Source organism: Megalobrama amblycephala, linkage group LG21, assembly GCF_018812025.1.
Source record: "Megalobrama amblycephala isolate DHTTF-2021 linkage group LG21, ASM1881202v1, whole genome shotgun sequence".
NCBI lineage: Eukaryota > Metazoa > Chordata > Actinopteri > Cypriniformes > Xenocyprididae > Megalobrama > Megalobrama amblycephala.
Genome location: NC_063064.1, coordinates 12,734,727 through 12,751,302, shown reverse-complemented (window position 1 = coordinate 12,751,302; position 16,576 = coordinate 12,734,727). Strand labels below are relative to the sequence as shown.

Below are 16,576 nucleotides of genomic sequence, written 5' to 3'. Positions count from 1 at the left end.
ATGGGCTCGCTCCTCCATAAATGACATTTAGGAACTTCACTAAGAACTTCTGTAGACATATGACAGAAATAAAGTCAGTCTAGTTAGTAATGAGTGAAGCTGGTAATGTTTTGTAGAGTTTTTCCTAGTTGTTTAATCAGATCTTAAGAGATTTAAAGGTGCTAAAGAGGATGTTTTGTTTTATACATTTTTGCAATATTACTTGAAACTGTCTTTACTTACTTAACTGATAAAAGACTATTTATTAGGTGCACTGAAAGGAATAATATTAATATACATCATCTGTGCATGAGGTAGGGCCTTAAAAACATCAGCCAATCGTTTACGTGATCATCGCGTAAACGATTGGCCCTCTGGCTTGTCAATCACTGCCATGATGTTCCTTGTGCGAGACCTGCGCGGCTGCGCGCTCCAGTAACTTTCCACACTCTACAGGCGCCACATGCAATGTTTTTGTCAGGAGACAGGAATAACAACTGCAGATTATGAGTTACCCGCGGTGAGTCCGACATAATGAATCCATTAACACGACACAGCGAATGCCGGTGGTAAACACTCGTGTTCCAATACTCGTGCACGAGTTTTGGGAGGCGTTCCCTCGAAATGAGCTGTGAAGGAGGGGGGTTGTTCTTACGCATGCGCTCATTTCAAAAACTCAGTAACAGTCTTTGGTTTCTCAGTCGACGAAAAGATCCTCAGTAGCACCTTTAATGTCTTCTTTTATCTTCAGTTGATTTCATCAAAGGCTGTAACTGAACTAGTTGTAGTTCTTATATTTCTCTTTCCTTCAGTGATTCTGCTTGTTAACAGCAGGTGTTCATCATTAATGTTCAGTCATCACTTAATGATCTCATTTACTCCTACATTTACTACTTCAATGGTACTTTAACTCAGCAGTGCGCGCACACATGAACACTAAGCAGTGTTAATTTAACCTGGGCATTTATCTGCATACTATTACATAAATCTTACCTATTTCATTTATGTATGACTGACAAATATGAATCACATCAAGTTTATTTTATATCTCAATGCAAAACCATTGACATATAATTTTTCCTCCCATCACATGCTTTTTTTTTTCTCTTCACCATGTCCCTTTAGGAGCTCCATGGCATATTAGAATGCAAAGTTTCTGGGGGGAACACAAACATTTTGCAAGAGCACAGTTTCTTGATTAATGCAAAATTATTGTTTCCTCCCATCTCATATTTATTTCATCACCATTTCTCTTTAGGGGCTCTGTAATATGCTGATTTGGTGCTCAAGAAACATTTCTTATTATTATCAATATTCTTATTATTGAACCATAATGTATGTTTTGCAGACTGCTTGAGATACAAGAATTCTGATAAATTGACTTTAACAAGGGATAATCTTTTGCTTTTGACGTGAAATGTTGTAATCCAGTCAAACTATGGTATTTTGGTGCAAATTCATTTAAAAGAAGTGGACAGGTTGCATGACCTACCCTCGTTCTTGAAAACCAAGGACACATTTACAAGTATAAAGTAAAAAAGCAATTATATAACCCATACCTTTAGCCGATGTTCACTTTGGTTACAGTGAGTTTTGTGTGGGTCAATGTCCAAAGAAAAATCTGGGTCCTGAACCCAAACTATTTGAGATCACTGCTTTAATGAACCCAGAATCCACTGATCTGAATAACAGTAACTTGAAAAACTTGTCATCTAAAAAACCCCACACAAACAACAAAACAAAACAAGGCAACTTTATTAATTTTCGTTAATTTTTTTTTAAGTTAAGTGTTTTCATCTAATATTTACTTTTTATTTTTTTCAGTTTTATTTCAGTTACCAAAATGTTGTTTCAATAAGTTTTAGTTTAAGCTTAACAACATGAACACTGTAATGCTTCAGATTCAAACTCACATATCACAAACACTTTTTCAGATAAAATTCATACATGTGCCTCTCGTTCCAAAAAGATCCCCCACCCCCTCATCTCCAGAATATAGAGGCGCAGCATCCATCATTCATTATCTCTCCAATACCCATGCAGCATCCGACGTGAGGCCCCGTGGTGTCAGTCATAGTCACAGTTAGAGATCTGCCCTTATCTGTTGTTTATCCAGCGATGTCGGGGCTGACAGAGACGGAGCGCATCGGGCCCTCGAGTGGCACGCACACGGGCATCCAGCCTGTAAGCATTCGCCCCCTGGACTCAACACGCTTCCTCTAATTAAAGCCCACTCGGCAGGGTCCATGTTGGACAGAGAGGACAGGGTGAGGGGGGTAATGTGGCGACACGTGGAGCCTCAAGGGGAGAGGGGAGAGAGGTGAGTACAGGAGAAAATGGAAAGAGAAAGAAGAGCAGAAAGAATGAGGCCTTTCTAAGCTGAGGAGCACTACCTTTCCCAGGAGGAAGCTGTCAAACAAACTCCACATCATAGCGGGAGAGGGAGTTCACAGCCTGATGAAATGGAAACCACCATGTTGTTCTGTGTATTTGTGTGTGCGGAGCCACCACATCTGATTTAGATCGTGTGTACATTAAAAGATTTACAGGATTTCATATTAGTTATAATTCTTTATTGCATTGCATTTCACTTAGAAACATAAAAATCAAACAAACAAACAACAAAATAAAACACGGCAACATTTTTTTTTTTTTTTTAAAGTTTAAGTATTTCATCTAATATTTACATTTTATTTTTTCAGCTTTAATTCAGTTCTGTCATGAAATCTCAGAGAGATTGGCATGGTAATACGGCAATGTTAATGTATTTGTTTTTGGTGGAATTGATCTGCTGCACTTCTGCTGCTGTAGAGCAAGTACCGAGACTTGCTACTGCCAATACATTCACACACATAGCTGTGAGCATGTAAGACATGCTGCTGCTGCTGCACATATAACATACATGAAATAACCCCCCGTAGCATATCTATACAGGTGGAGCTGGGGAAGGTGGAGGGTTTCTGGAAACGCCCTGCAGATTGCTAACAGCAAACACTACCAGTATTTGAATGTTGAGCCGCTGCTCATTGGCCACTAATGCAGCAGCAACCAATCAGCTGTGCTATGTAGATAACAACGTGATCGCTACCAAATTGAGTTAAGGACCTCTCAGCCTGTGCCATCTAAAGTTTCATGACAGAACTAGATATTTACCAAAATGATTCTTCAATAGTTTTAGTTTTAGCTTAAAGGGTTAGTTCACCCAAAAATGAAAATTCTGTCATTTATTACTTACCCTCATGCCGTTCCACACCCGTAAGACCTTCGTTAATCTTCGGAACACAAAGAAACACTAAGATATTTTAGTTGAAATCCGATGGCTCCATGAGGCCTCCATAAGAAGCAATGTCACTTCCTCTCTCAAGATCCATAAAGGTACTAAAAACATATTTAAATCAGTTCATGTGAGTACAGTGGTTCAATATTAATATTATAAAGCGACGAGAATATTTTTGGAGCGCCAAAAATAACAAAATAATGACTTATTTAGTGATGGCCGATTTCAAAACACTGCTTCAGGAAGCATCGGAGCATAATGAATCAGTGTGTCGAATCTGCTGTTCGGAGTGCCAAAGTCACGTGATTTCAGCCGTTGGCAGTTTGACACGCGATCTGAATCATGATTCGACACACTGATTCATTTATACTCCGATGCTTCATGAAGCAGTGTTTTGAAATCGGCCATCACTAAATAAGTCGTTATTTTGTTATTTTTTGGTGCTCCAAAAATATTCTCGTCGCTTTATAATATTAATATTGAACCACTGTACTCACATGAACCGATTTAAATATGTTTTTAGTACCTTTATGGATCTTGAGAGAGGAAGTGACATTGCTTCCCATGGAGGCCTCACGGAGCCATCGGATTTCAACTAAAATAATCTTAATTTGTGTTCTGAAGATTAACGAAGGTCTTTCGGGTGTGGAACGGCATGAGGGTGAGTAATAAATGACAGAATTTTCATTTTTGGGTGAACTAACCCTTTAACAACATGAACACTGTATTGCTTCAGATACAAAATCCCATACCACAAATCACAAAATAACATATCACAAACATTTTTCAGATATGTGCCTCTCTTTCCAAAAAGATCCCCCACCCCCTCATCTCCAGAATACAGAGGCACAGCATCCATCATTCATTATATCCCTATACCCGTGCAGGATCCGACGTGAGGCCCCGTGGTGTCAGTCATAGTCACAGTTAGACATCTGCCCTTATCTGTTGGCATGTAGTTGCAAAGTTACTTACAGTTAGATTACTTTTTTCAAGTAACTAGTAAAGTAATGCATTACTTTAACATTTACAAAAAATATCTGAGTTATTTTTTCAAAAAGTAACTCAAGTTACCTAGTTTTCCCATTTACTGACTGACAGCTCTCCTGTCTAAATGTTGAGGGAAATCAGGAGTAAGTGCAGAGGTGTTGTGTGCGCTGTGTGAACATGGTTATTCTAGACTAGTTCTAGACTTAATGTGAGCATACATTTACTACTTCTCCTGGTTCCTATTCCAGAATGGCAGCAAAGGCTTGTTTGTTTGAACTGCGGCCTGTACTGTACTGGCGTGAATGTGCATTTCCCTCAGCCTGAGGCTTATTCATTTCACTTTTGGTGTGAAAGGCCCTTTACATTTGCCCAAAATAGAACATTTTTGTTGTTATAAAAACAAACAAACAACCCAGCCCATATTAGAAAGAGTAACGCAAAAGTAACGTAAGGCATTCCTTTCCATAAAAGGTAACCAAGTAATGCAATTAGTTACTGTTTTAGAGAGTAACGCAATACTGTAATGTATTGCTTTTTAAAAGTAACTTTCCCCAACGCTGGTTAGTAGAATGTCTAAAGTGTTACCAGTGGAAAAAAAGACATCTCAAGACATCCATTTCAGCTTAAAATCACTTGAATGCATATCACATCGCAAGAGTAATTTCTAAATTTGTTAGTAACTTCGTAAGAGGCAATATATTGCATGACCTTTCTTGCTTTTCTTACTGTTTTGTATTAAAGACATGATGTGTCACTGGAATGTGTTTTTAATGTATTTCCAGGCCTTTCTGGTCATTCTCATCACCTTTTATTAAATATCTGACCTTAGGGGCCTTATACAGAATGCAGTTTTGTGTTCCACTGCATTGCTTTTCCATTTGTTTCTATGTAAATATGCACAAGTCTAGCATTATAAAAACAGTTTTTGATAATGGCCCTTATTCTGTTCTGTAATGAATGTTGGCTAGCAATGTCCCAAGAGAAGGAAGCGACTCATAAATGTTCACCTCAAATCCATGTTACCTGCTTGCTCTTTCTCGTGACAGCAGGACAGATGGTTATGCCACATATAAATATATCAGTAAACCCAGACTGACTAGTCACTTTTGTATTTAAGGAATGCTAATGGTGTTTGAAAACTTCATCTACACTGTGATTTAAATCATTTGGATATGTTATTTTCCACAGCCACCTGTTATATAGCAGCTTTAACCATGTCATAATGCATTTTGGCAATTCATATTACCACATTGCAGCGACATTGAAACATTACTCGATACTCACACACCTCACAGCATAGAGGAGCCTGTGTTTCTTGGAGACAAATCTTGGCTGTAATTGAGCACTCATGTTAGACTGGCTGTAAAATAAAATCCAATGCTTGCTTAAATGATTTATTTTTTCACTCCGAACAGAAGAATAGAGCTCTGTGTTCATTATGTACTGCTAGGGGGAGAGGGAAAGAGAGAAAACAAGGACTTCAGAGCCCTTTAGATGCTTAGATGCTGCCACTCTCATTTAATATAGATGCTGTTTCTTATATTGGGTGGGTTATTGTTATTAATGGTTAGGGTTAAATCCATAAGAAAACCTTTAAATAACTTTATTTACATCTAAAATTGAATAAAGTTGACATTTTCTCTTTTGATCTCTCACGCTCTTGCTCTGCTAACTGCTAGAATAGACTTTACATGCTAATGTTGCAGTTCCTCTAGCTAGGAAACAGAAAAGCAGCATGTATTGATATTTGCTCTAAGCAAAATTTGATCTGGTTTCTGTGCATATATTGTTATGACAAACATTAGTGAAAAGTAGATAGAAAGTATCTTTTTTTTATCTTTTCTGCAGCTTCGTACCAGGTGAAGCAGGGAACCTGTGAGGTGGTGGCCATCCACCGGTGCTGTAATAAGAACAAGATTGAGGAACGTTCACAGACCGTCAAGTGCTCCTGTTTCCCAGGTCAGGTGGCCGGCACGACTCGTGCGCAGCCATCTTGTGTGGAGGGTAAGCGCTCTTCATCTGTGGATATTCATTTAGGAGATTGTTTTACAATAAATTTAAAGGGGTTATGAACTGCATTGTATTTATAATGTTCTCTGAGGTCCACTTATAAAGATTTTTACATCAAAAAACATCCTAACTTAGAAGTAATTAGCCATTTTCTATCCTGTTTTTGACCCTTTCTTTCAAACACTCCATTTGATGGGCGTGACACATTCAAGACTTGGAAGTAAATGCCCACTGCTATGATTGGGTAACAATTTTGCATATAAAAATAAGTAAGTACTTGGAGTTAAAACAGTTATAATTGACAAAAGATGACTTACGGTGTTTTGTGTAAATGGAATTATAAATGAATGTACCATTGTTTGTCACACTGTCATACCTATAGACTATTCCTAGTATATCCTTTTCGATTAAGTGAAAAACGTATACATGCATCTATAGACTGTAAAAAAAATATGGACGTAGTGTCCGTGACGTCACCCATAGATTTCTGAACAGCAGTTTTGACGCGTAAATGAGGCCGCGGCCATCTTAGCTGCGCGTCACCGCACGTCACTCCCGGATAATTGAAAATGGGCAAAGAGGCGGGAGGTGGTTTGAGCTGATGTGGCTGGTTGCTGAAACCACGCCCGCCTAGCTCGACGTGACCATGTTAGCAAGCAAAGGAGCTATATATCTATCTAAGAAACGATCTAAAATATTAATGAAGATTATTGATAAAAGATAAAAATGAAGTTTTATCATCAGAAAGTTCTAAAGGTTTACTGTCAATCTACGGTGTTTTTTTTTAAGATATAGATGCTCCAACACCAGTAATTTGAGTTGGGTGTGCAAATAACAACATGGAAAATCAAAATGGGACTTCATACCTTTATAATAGAGATCGCGAGATGAATCCAATCTGTGGCACTTGGGTAAAATATAAAAGTCCATTGCAAAACAAAAAACAGTACTTTTTGTCCATGAAATATTGATATATTATCCATTGTTTGCATAACATTTCTTCTGAATGATCTGCTCTCTGTCATCATTCTTCAAGAAATAATGCAATCTGAGCAGCGTTTATGTTGTAAAACTGTATACGATCGTATCTAACAAACAAATGAGCCCGTGTCCAAAGTATATTTTTTCAAAATAGTGCAGCAGTTTCAGTTATAATATCCAAGCAGTGCTGTCAGAGTTGTATATCCTCCTGGTATTGTCATTGTAGTAAATCTCAAACAAAACTTTTAGCCAATGCCACGATCCAACAATGTGTGTTCTGTTTCTTCCGCATGCATGCACATCTACACAGACACACATCAGTCTCGAATATTATGCAGCAAGCCATATTTTATAATTGTATAAAATAATCGAGCACAAATACGGCTGAGATGCCAAATTCAGCGGCTGGAATTAGCTGAGATAAAGTGACGGCTCACAGAGAGCAGCGGCATCTACCTGTCACTCAAGTGACCACGCCCTTAATTATGCAGAACTTTAAGGCTTAATATAATTTAAAAGAATGAGTTAGAAAAAAATTCACCCCCCTCACAGTTGTCATGAAAGGCAAAATTAGCAGTATAGACCAAAACCACAATTTGAACCAACTTGTAATCATGTTTTTTTCTGCTGTAAACTTGGCCAATTTAACATGGGACTCAATGAGATTCTGCTCTCTTTTGGAGCCTGTCCCTAGCGGCCAGTCGATGAATCGCAGTTTAAGTCACTTCTGTAATGGCTTCACGAGAGACTGGGGGAGGTTGCCGCTTGGTTTTAAATAAAATGAAAATTTCATCCGTATCTGATAATCAAATGCATTAACTCCATAAATTCCGGAGCAAAGGCAAGAACAGCAAATCACAACTATCACACTGACTGCTCTAAAGTAGCCTATACTCAGCGCACATCAAACAATCTGTATCACACAAAGTAATAGTGACGCATGATAAAAACAATGTTATTTACACTTGTATGTTGCGACATTACTGTCGAATCCAGTGTAGTCTGCATTGCATCATCTTTTATTTTCAGTCTCTCTGAAAAGCCTGCGTCAAACTGTCTTGCGCAGTAAAATGAAGCGAACAAATGAATAGTGTCTTACTGACGCGATCTGACTGAAACTTCGTTAAAAATAAAGTTCATCCACACTTTCTATATGGCCATACACATAATAAATATACAAAAGCAATAACAATAATACAGTGAATAATACAATGGTTCAATTTTCTGTACCTTGGTATTGTCATCCATCTCTGGTGATCCGTTCATATGTGATAAGCACAGACAAGGTACATTTATAGCTAATATTAATGTCTCCTGTGACCTGATTTTGATAAATATTAGGTGTATTTTGATATCATAGGCGTTATCCGTGTGACAAATGTGACTACACTGTCCTCCGCTCCATCTCTTCTCTATTAGCAAAAGGTTTAGGACAAGAGAGTGTAGTTTGGGTGATGAAGGAGGTTTAAATGTGTCCCTTCGGTCATGCCGTACGCTCTTTAGTTATGAAGGCAAGAGGGCGAATGCTGGCAGCCATTTTTCTTCTTTGTCTTCTTTGACACCCGAGACAAAAGACCCCAATAGAAAGTAGGGAGGGCTGCACCAGGGGAGGTATTCCATGTTATGACTTTCATGGCTCTCTTTGACTATAGTTCATGTAATGACAAAAATGGGTCCTATGCACATTTTGTATTTTCCACAGATTCAAGGCTACAGGACTGTATTATGGAGGCACAAGGAATCTGATGTAACTGAGAGTAAGACAAGCAAAACTATAAAAAGGATAAAATACACAAACATAGGGATAAATGGTTGGGATGTTGATTAATTGTCTAAATTTCATACTTTGATTAAATAATTTGAATGAATCCATTCATTATTCGGCCAATTAACAAGACAAATAATATATTTAAATATATAGATATCAGTAACACTGTAAAATATAATTACTTTTACTATTATTAATGCTAAAGCTGAATTTTCAGCATTATTACTCTAGTCTTCAGTGTCACATGATCCTTCAGACATCATTCAAATACTGATTTGGTGGTGAAATGCTATATACATACATATATATATATATATATATATATATATATATATATATATATATATATATATATATATATATATACGCATTGATAGTTTATAATATTGTATAGTATGTTATTATATGCATGTATGTATGTGGAACAAAATGGAGTTTCTTTTTCGTTTTCTTTTAAAACTACTGGTATACGTAGAATGACAGAAAGAGAGTTGGAGAGGCAGTGTGTGAGCTCACATCAGAGGTCATGTAGGCTTTGTGCTATATAAGAGAGAGTCAGTATGATTGACCTGTGTTTTTTGCAGTGAAGGAGAGAGCGGGGAGGGTCATTTTCCTCTATCAACACTGCTCGATCTCTAGATCCCTCAGACTATCAGTCTCACCTTCTCCCTCAGGAACACACGGCCCTAGAGAGGGAGGTCACACAAGAACATATTCTCCTCTTCTGAAGCTTCATAAATATCTAATACTCAGCGCACAGTTGGGGAGTAGCTAACTAGAAGTAGTGACATGACTAACTACATTTTTCAGTAGCGTGTCAGTAGCTTAGCAATTGTGGAGCTTTTCCAGAAAGAAGCAATTTTTCCAACAAGTAGTGGTGTAGCATGATAAACTGCTTTAAGTCACATTATATGACTTCAGTTCTGTGCTACAGTTCTCATGTGTGTAAAGCAAAAATGAAAGAAAAAAACACATATTAAAGGGTTAGTTCACCCAAAAATGAAAATTCTGTCATTAATTACTCATCTAACACTACGCTAATTACCCTCATGTTGTTTATTCAACAATATCAAGTTTTTGCGCACAAAAACAAAAAATTAAAAATTAAGGTTGAACCACTGCAGTCACATGGACTATTTTAACGATGTCTTTAGTACCTTTCTGGACCTTGAAAGTGGTGGTTAAAGGTGCCCTAGAATTAAAAATTGAATTTATATTGGCATAGTTAAATAACAAGAGTTCAGTACATGGAAATGACATACAGTGAGTCTCAAACTCCATTGTTTCCTCCTTCTTATAAATCTCATTTGTTTAAAAGACCTCCGAAGAGCAGGCGAATCTCAACATAACACCGACTGTTATGTAACAGTTGGGGTGTACGCCCCCAATATTTGCATATGCCAGCCCATGTTCAAAGCATTAGACAAGGGCAGGACGTCTGGATGTGCACAGCTGAATCATCAGACTAGGTAAGCAAGCAAGAACAATAGCGAAAAATGGCAGATGGAGCGATAATAACTGACATGATCCATGATAACATGATATTTTTAGTGATATTTGTAAACTGTCTTTCTAAATGTTTCGTTAGCATGTTGCTAATGTACTGTTAAATGTGGTTAAAGTTACCATCGTTTCTTACTGTATTCACGGAGACAAGAGCCATCACTATTTTCATTATTAAACACTTGCAGTCTGTATAATTCATAAACACAACTTCATTCTTTATACATCTCTCCAACAGTGTAGCATTAGCCGTTAGCCACGGATCACAGCCTCAAATTCATTCAGAATCAAATGTAATCATCCAAATAAATACAATACTCACATAATCCGATGCATACATGCAGTATGCATGACGAACACATTGTAAAGATCCGTTTTGAGGGTTATATTAGCAGTGAAAACTTTGTTTATGCATTGTTTAAGACAAGCGCGAGCTCCGGGGGCAGGGAGCATTTAAAGGGGCCGCAACATGAATCGGCGCATTTCTAATTATGCCCCAAAATAGGCAGTTAAAAAAATGAATTAAAAAAAATCTATGGGGTATTTTGAGCTGAAACTACACAGACACATTCAGAGGACACCTTAGACTTATATTACATCTTGTAAAAAAACGTTTGATGGCACCTTTAAATAGCTGTCTATGGGGGATAAAAAACCTCTTGGATTTCATCAAAAATATCTTAATTTATGTTCTGAAGATGAACGAAGGTCTTACAGGTGTGGAACGACATGAGGGTGAGTAATTAATGACAGGATTTTCATTTTTTGGTGAACTAACCCTTTAAGCTGCAAAACGTGAACATTATTTAAAAATGTTTATTGAGCAGCAAAATCAGCATATTAGAATGATTTCTGAAGGATCATGTGACACTGAAGACTGGAGTAATGATGCTGAAAATTCAGCTTTACCATCACGGGAATAAATTACATTTTAAATAAAATGAAATAGAAAACATTCATTTTAAATGGTAATAATATGTCTAAAGATTACTGTTTTAACTGTATCTATAATCAAATAAACACAACCTTGGTAAGCATAAGAGACTTCTTTTAAAAAGTACCCCAAACTTTTGAATGATTGTGCATTTAGTTATTTTTGTAAGCAGCTACCTTAAGGTTTACTATCAAATGATTAGCTGATGAATTTGGCTGCAGTTTATCTAGCATGTACAGTAACTTAGCAAACTGCATTTTTAATTGTTCTCATGCAAAAATCTAAATCTCAGAGGTTTTTGTCCTGCAAATGTCACTTTGCACACTATACAGTATTTTTTAAATACAGTGTTAAAGAGAGAGCGAGAGAGAGATATGTGATAGAAATAATTGTGACTTTCATGTAATATACTGCAGGAGATTGATTTCCTGTGCTGTATTAGATTTGTATTGTGTTGTTTCTCTGTTTGGCCATTAGAGGGCACTTTACCCATTCACATATCATTAAAGCATCAGTGAAAAGCCACAAAGGAGCCTTAGAAGAGCTGAAAGAAACTTCATTGAAACCTTCAGAGGATGAGATTTGAACTATACCTTCTTATGGCAAATCAACTAGGATCAGAATTCGATCAATGATGTACTGAGAACTTGGACTTTAAATCTCATTCAGTGAGAATGTAATAAATTAGGGATTAAATATCTCTGCCGTCTGACGTATTGGTCCTTCGGTACTCTGTTCTGGCTGGGACCGTATCTCTAGTCACTCCTCTGTGAGCTCTTGAGTCTCTGCAGGCCTCTGCCGACCTGCCCATTAAAATCTCATTAGAAGCAGCGAAGGGAAGGTGGAGAGAGATTCCCTTTGGCGCTCTGTTGGGGAGATCTGCTTTACTCTGCATGAGGGCCTCTCTTTCTGCCCTGTGTGCCCAGGATTTCGGGCTTGAGGGGAGCCCCTCTGAGCTTCTGCCATCTGTGATTTGGGTATCAGCACTCAGCCACACATCCAGGAACTTCAAGGCCCTGTCTAATAAGTCAAGTACTTAGATCATCTAGACATTTTGTCCACAGAAAGCTCAATGATTCAAACATAAGTCTGGGTTTATTTTGTGATAGATAGATAGATAGATAGATAGATAGATAGATAGATAGATAGATAGATAGATAGATAGATAGATAGATAGAAAACGAAAAAGAAATGTGACAAACAAGCTTAGTACACTTAATCAACTAGTTTGGTCAGCAAATTTAATTTGGCTTTGTAACTTTTTATCAATTCAGCCAATAAAATGTCCTTTAACATAATTACTTTCAGGTTTTTTGTACTCTAGCCCAATTTTCTGCATTGATTCCATTTGTTATTGCTGTGTCCTTGTATAAACATCAGTTTAAACGGTGAATAGTTTTATTAGTCTTTGCACGGAATAGATTAGAAACATGCAAAAGTGAATGACATATCTTATGTGTCATTTACAACCAGCATGTATCTTATTCCATGTCATGTGCCAATGTAAGATTTTATGCAGTGGCAGATGTGAAGAAAACCCATGGTGACTTTATTGATGCACAGCGAGTTGCGTGTCGAATTCGTGAGCTGAAATGCCTGCTGTTTAATAAATAGGTCGTTGGGGTCAGGTGTGTTTCCTGTGCTTCTCTTCTGGCATATCCTTAAGGAGACAAATGTGCTGTTAGCTTGCAGAGACTGATACTGAATTAATACACTGCATTAATGTGTGTCAAAGGCAGAATCTGTAGCTAAGCTGATAGTGTTGTAAATTAGGTCATTTCAAGCATTGTGCTGCTGAGACAGTGCTGGGTAATCTAATAGACGGGTATAAATGGATTTGGATTGATAATAGGGAGTTTTGAGTCTCTGGCGCATAACCACAATGTGAGGTGTGTTATCTAGTTGGAATGCACACACATATGCATGTACAGATATACTTTATTGTTTAGCAGTCCCATTAATCTTAGGTATGCCTACTGCAAAATTCACTTGAGCTGTGCAAATGTGTATATTTGTGAACTTTTTTTTGTTTACTCGAATTCTTTGTATAAATGTATTCTTTGTTAGCTTGATTCATTCATTACAAGCTGAAGTCTAGAAACATAGTTACATTTGTAGTGTGTAATTTCTGTCCTATAAGTGTAAAAAAATGGAATTACAACAATAGAGTGCCACTAGGGTGACATTTTTGTTAGCATTTTAGCATGTGTTAGCATTTTAGCTATTCCGGTTCCACTGTGCTGAAGTCAATGCTTTGTTTTGAATGCATTTTGGTCAAATGCCTGAGATAAGCTCAAGATATGTTTTATTCTTGTGATTTTTTTTAAGCTTTTACTTGTCTTCAAAAAAGCTGTTTGCTAACAAGTGGCTAAATGGGGCTACAGAGGCAGTTGGGATGTTGCATTTCAATAGTCAAGTCAAGTCAAGTCAAATTTATTTATATAGCGCTTTTACAATTGGTAATTGTTTCAAAGCAGCTTTACATATTAGAAGCACAGAAAAAAGGGAAGTGGTTAAAAATAAGCTGTACAAACAAACGTGGTAATATGTAACATATACAAGATGGTGCTACATTAAGCCAATGTCGGCTGACTCCCAGGGGTGGAAAAAACCCCCTAGGAGAAAAACCCAGCGTGCTAACACTGGGAAAAAAGTCCTAGGAGGGAAAAAAACCCTTGGAAGATATATATAATATATGTAAATGGATATGGAGATCAAAATCTGAATTATACATTTTTATTATAGAGATTAAAAATAGATTATATATAAATATATGTAAGCGGATACGGGGATTAAAATCTGAATTATAGATGCAGCCAGAACTGGATCTGTAGGCCCATTGTCTCCTGGGCTACGTTGTAGTCAGGTCCAGACACAGGTTCTCCATCTGATCTGGATACGGCCTGGATCCAGCACCCGGCAAACCTCAGGATAAGCAGAGAGACAGATATTAGCGTAGATGCCATTCTTATTCTGATGTTCAGGTATATCTAGTGTTATAGGAAATGTTCTCGGTTCCAGACGACCTAATTATTGCAGCGTAACAATCCTTTAACGGATTTGAAAAATGTTAATGTATTGATAATGTGTTATGTGTATGCAAGAGCAAAGAGATGTGTTTTTAGTCTAGATTTAAACTGACAGAGTGTGTCTGCTTCCCGAACAATGCTAGGAAGATTGTTCCAGAGTTTAGGTGCTAAATAGGAAAAGGATCTGCCGCCTTCAGTTGATTTTGATATTCTGGGTATTATCAACTGGCCTGAATTCTGAGATCGCAATAAACGTGAAGGACTATAATGCATTAAGAGCTCACTTAGGTACTGGGGAGCTAAACCATTTAGAGCTTTATAAGTAAGTAGCAAGATTTTAAAATCTATACGATGTTTAATAGGGAGCCAATGTAATGTTGACAGAACTGGTCTAATATGGTCATACTTTCTGGTTCTAGTAAGAACTCTAGCTGCCGCATTTTGGACCAACTGTAGTCAGTTTAAAAGCCGAGCAGAACAACCACCCAGTAGAGCGTTACAATAATCTAGTCTTGAGGTCATGAATGCATGAACCAACTGTTCCGCATTTGTCATTGAGAGCATATGTCGTAATTTAGATATATTTTTTAGATGGAAGAAGGCGGTTTTACAGATACTAGAAACATGACTTTCAAATGAAAGATTGGTATCGAAGAGCACACCCAGGTTCCTAACTGAGGACGAAGGTTTAATGGAGCACCCGTCAAGTGTTAGAGAGTATTCAAGGTTTTTTCGTGAGGAAGTTTTTGGTCCAAAGATTAGGATATCAGTTTTTTCTGAATTTAATAATAAGAAATTTCTTGTCATCCAGTTTTTAATGTCAGCTATGCATTCTGTTAGTTTTGTGAATTTGTAGGTTTCGTCAGGGCGCGAGGAAATATAGAGCTGAGTATCATCAGCGTAGCAGTGAAAACTAACACCATGCTTCCTAATTATCTCTCCTAAGGGCAGCAATATGGCGAACCGGTAAACTCATCACTAGTCTGCTTTTGCAGCCTCGTTAATAATAATTTTATAATAGTGCTCATGCACACTATTCTAACTCAAACTATCAGGGAAAATGTTCTTTATTTTTTATTTTTAATAAACTCTAAAAGAGTTGTCAGAAGTGGTGACGCTAAAGTCATGTGACCATAGTGTAGTTCATTAATAGCCTACATTTAGCTTTTTACTTTTGCCTACTATATTTAGGCTTCAAAATTCATTTAGAAATTAAAGGGTTAGTTCACCCAAAAATGAAAATAATGTCATTTATTACTCACCCTCATGTCGTTTCACACCCGTAAGACCTTCGTTCATCTTCAGAAGACAAATTAAGATATTTTTGATGAAATCCGAAGCTCAATGAGGCCTCTATTGAGAGCAAAGCCACTGAACCTCTCAAGGTCCAGAAAGGTACTAAAAACATGTTTAAAACAGTTCATGTGACTACAGTGGTTCTACCTTAATATTATAAAGCGACGAGAATACTTTTTTGGTGCACCAATAAAATAAAATAATGACTTTTCAACAATATCTCAGAATAGATTCTGAGCTTTACGAATATTTTGTTTCAAATTAGTGATTTGGATCTCCTATCAAACGGCTAAACTGCTGAAATCATGTGACTTTGGCGCTCCGAACCACTGATTCGATTCGTAAAGCCCCAAAGCAGTGTTTTGAAATCGGCCATCACTAGGTATTGTTGAAAAGTCATTATTGTGTTTTTTTGGTGCACAAAAAGTATTTTCGTCGCTTTATAACATTAAGGTAGAACCACTGATTTCATCAAAAATATCTTAATTTGTGTTCCGAAGATGAACGAAGGTCTTATGGATGTGTAAAGACATGATGGTAAGTAATGAATCACAGAATTTTCATTTTTGGGTGAACTAACCCTTTAAGTTCGTTATGTTTGTTTATGAAGATTACCATAATGACACAAAAACGTGTAAAGAATCATGAACTTTTGTTGATCACAGAGCTTATTTCTGGAATAATCCAAAAGCCAATAGAAAAATCCTATCGAATTTTTGTCGAGGGAAGCAGGGTGATGCAAATTTTTTGTTGGCTTTCAAAAATATGTCATCACTGCAACACTCTGATGATGGTTGATGGATGATGAT

The 16,576-nt window shown here is 37.2% G+C and overlaps 1 protein-coding gene across 2 annotated transcripts in view; it reads left to right on the top strand.

The window, feature by feature from the left end:
* tafa4b (TAFA chemokine like family member 4b) overlaps window positions 1-16,576 on the top strand; it is a 68,275-nt gene that overhangs the window by 40,417 nt on the left and 11,282 nt on the right. For both annotated transcript variants that reach the window (XM_048173198.1, XM_048173199.1), the window contains exon 4: window positions 6,095-6,250. In XM_048173198.1, the coding sequence (XP_048029155.1) occupies window positions 6,095-6,250 (156 nt within the window). The remainder of the gene's footprint in view (window positions 1-6,094; window positions 6,251-16,576) is intronic.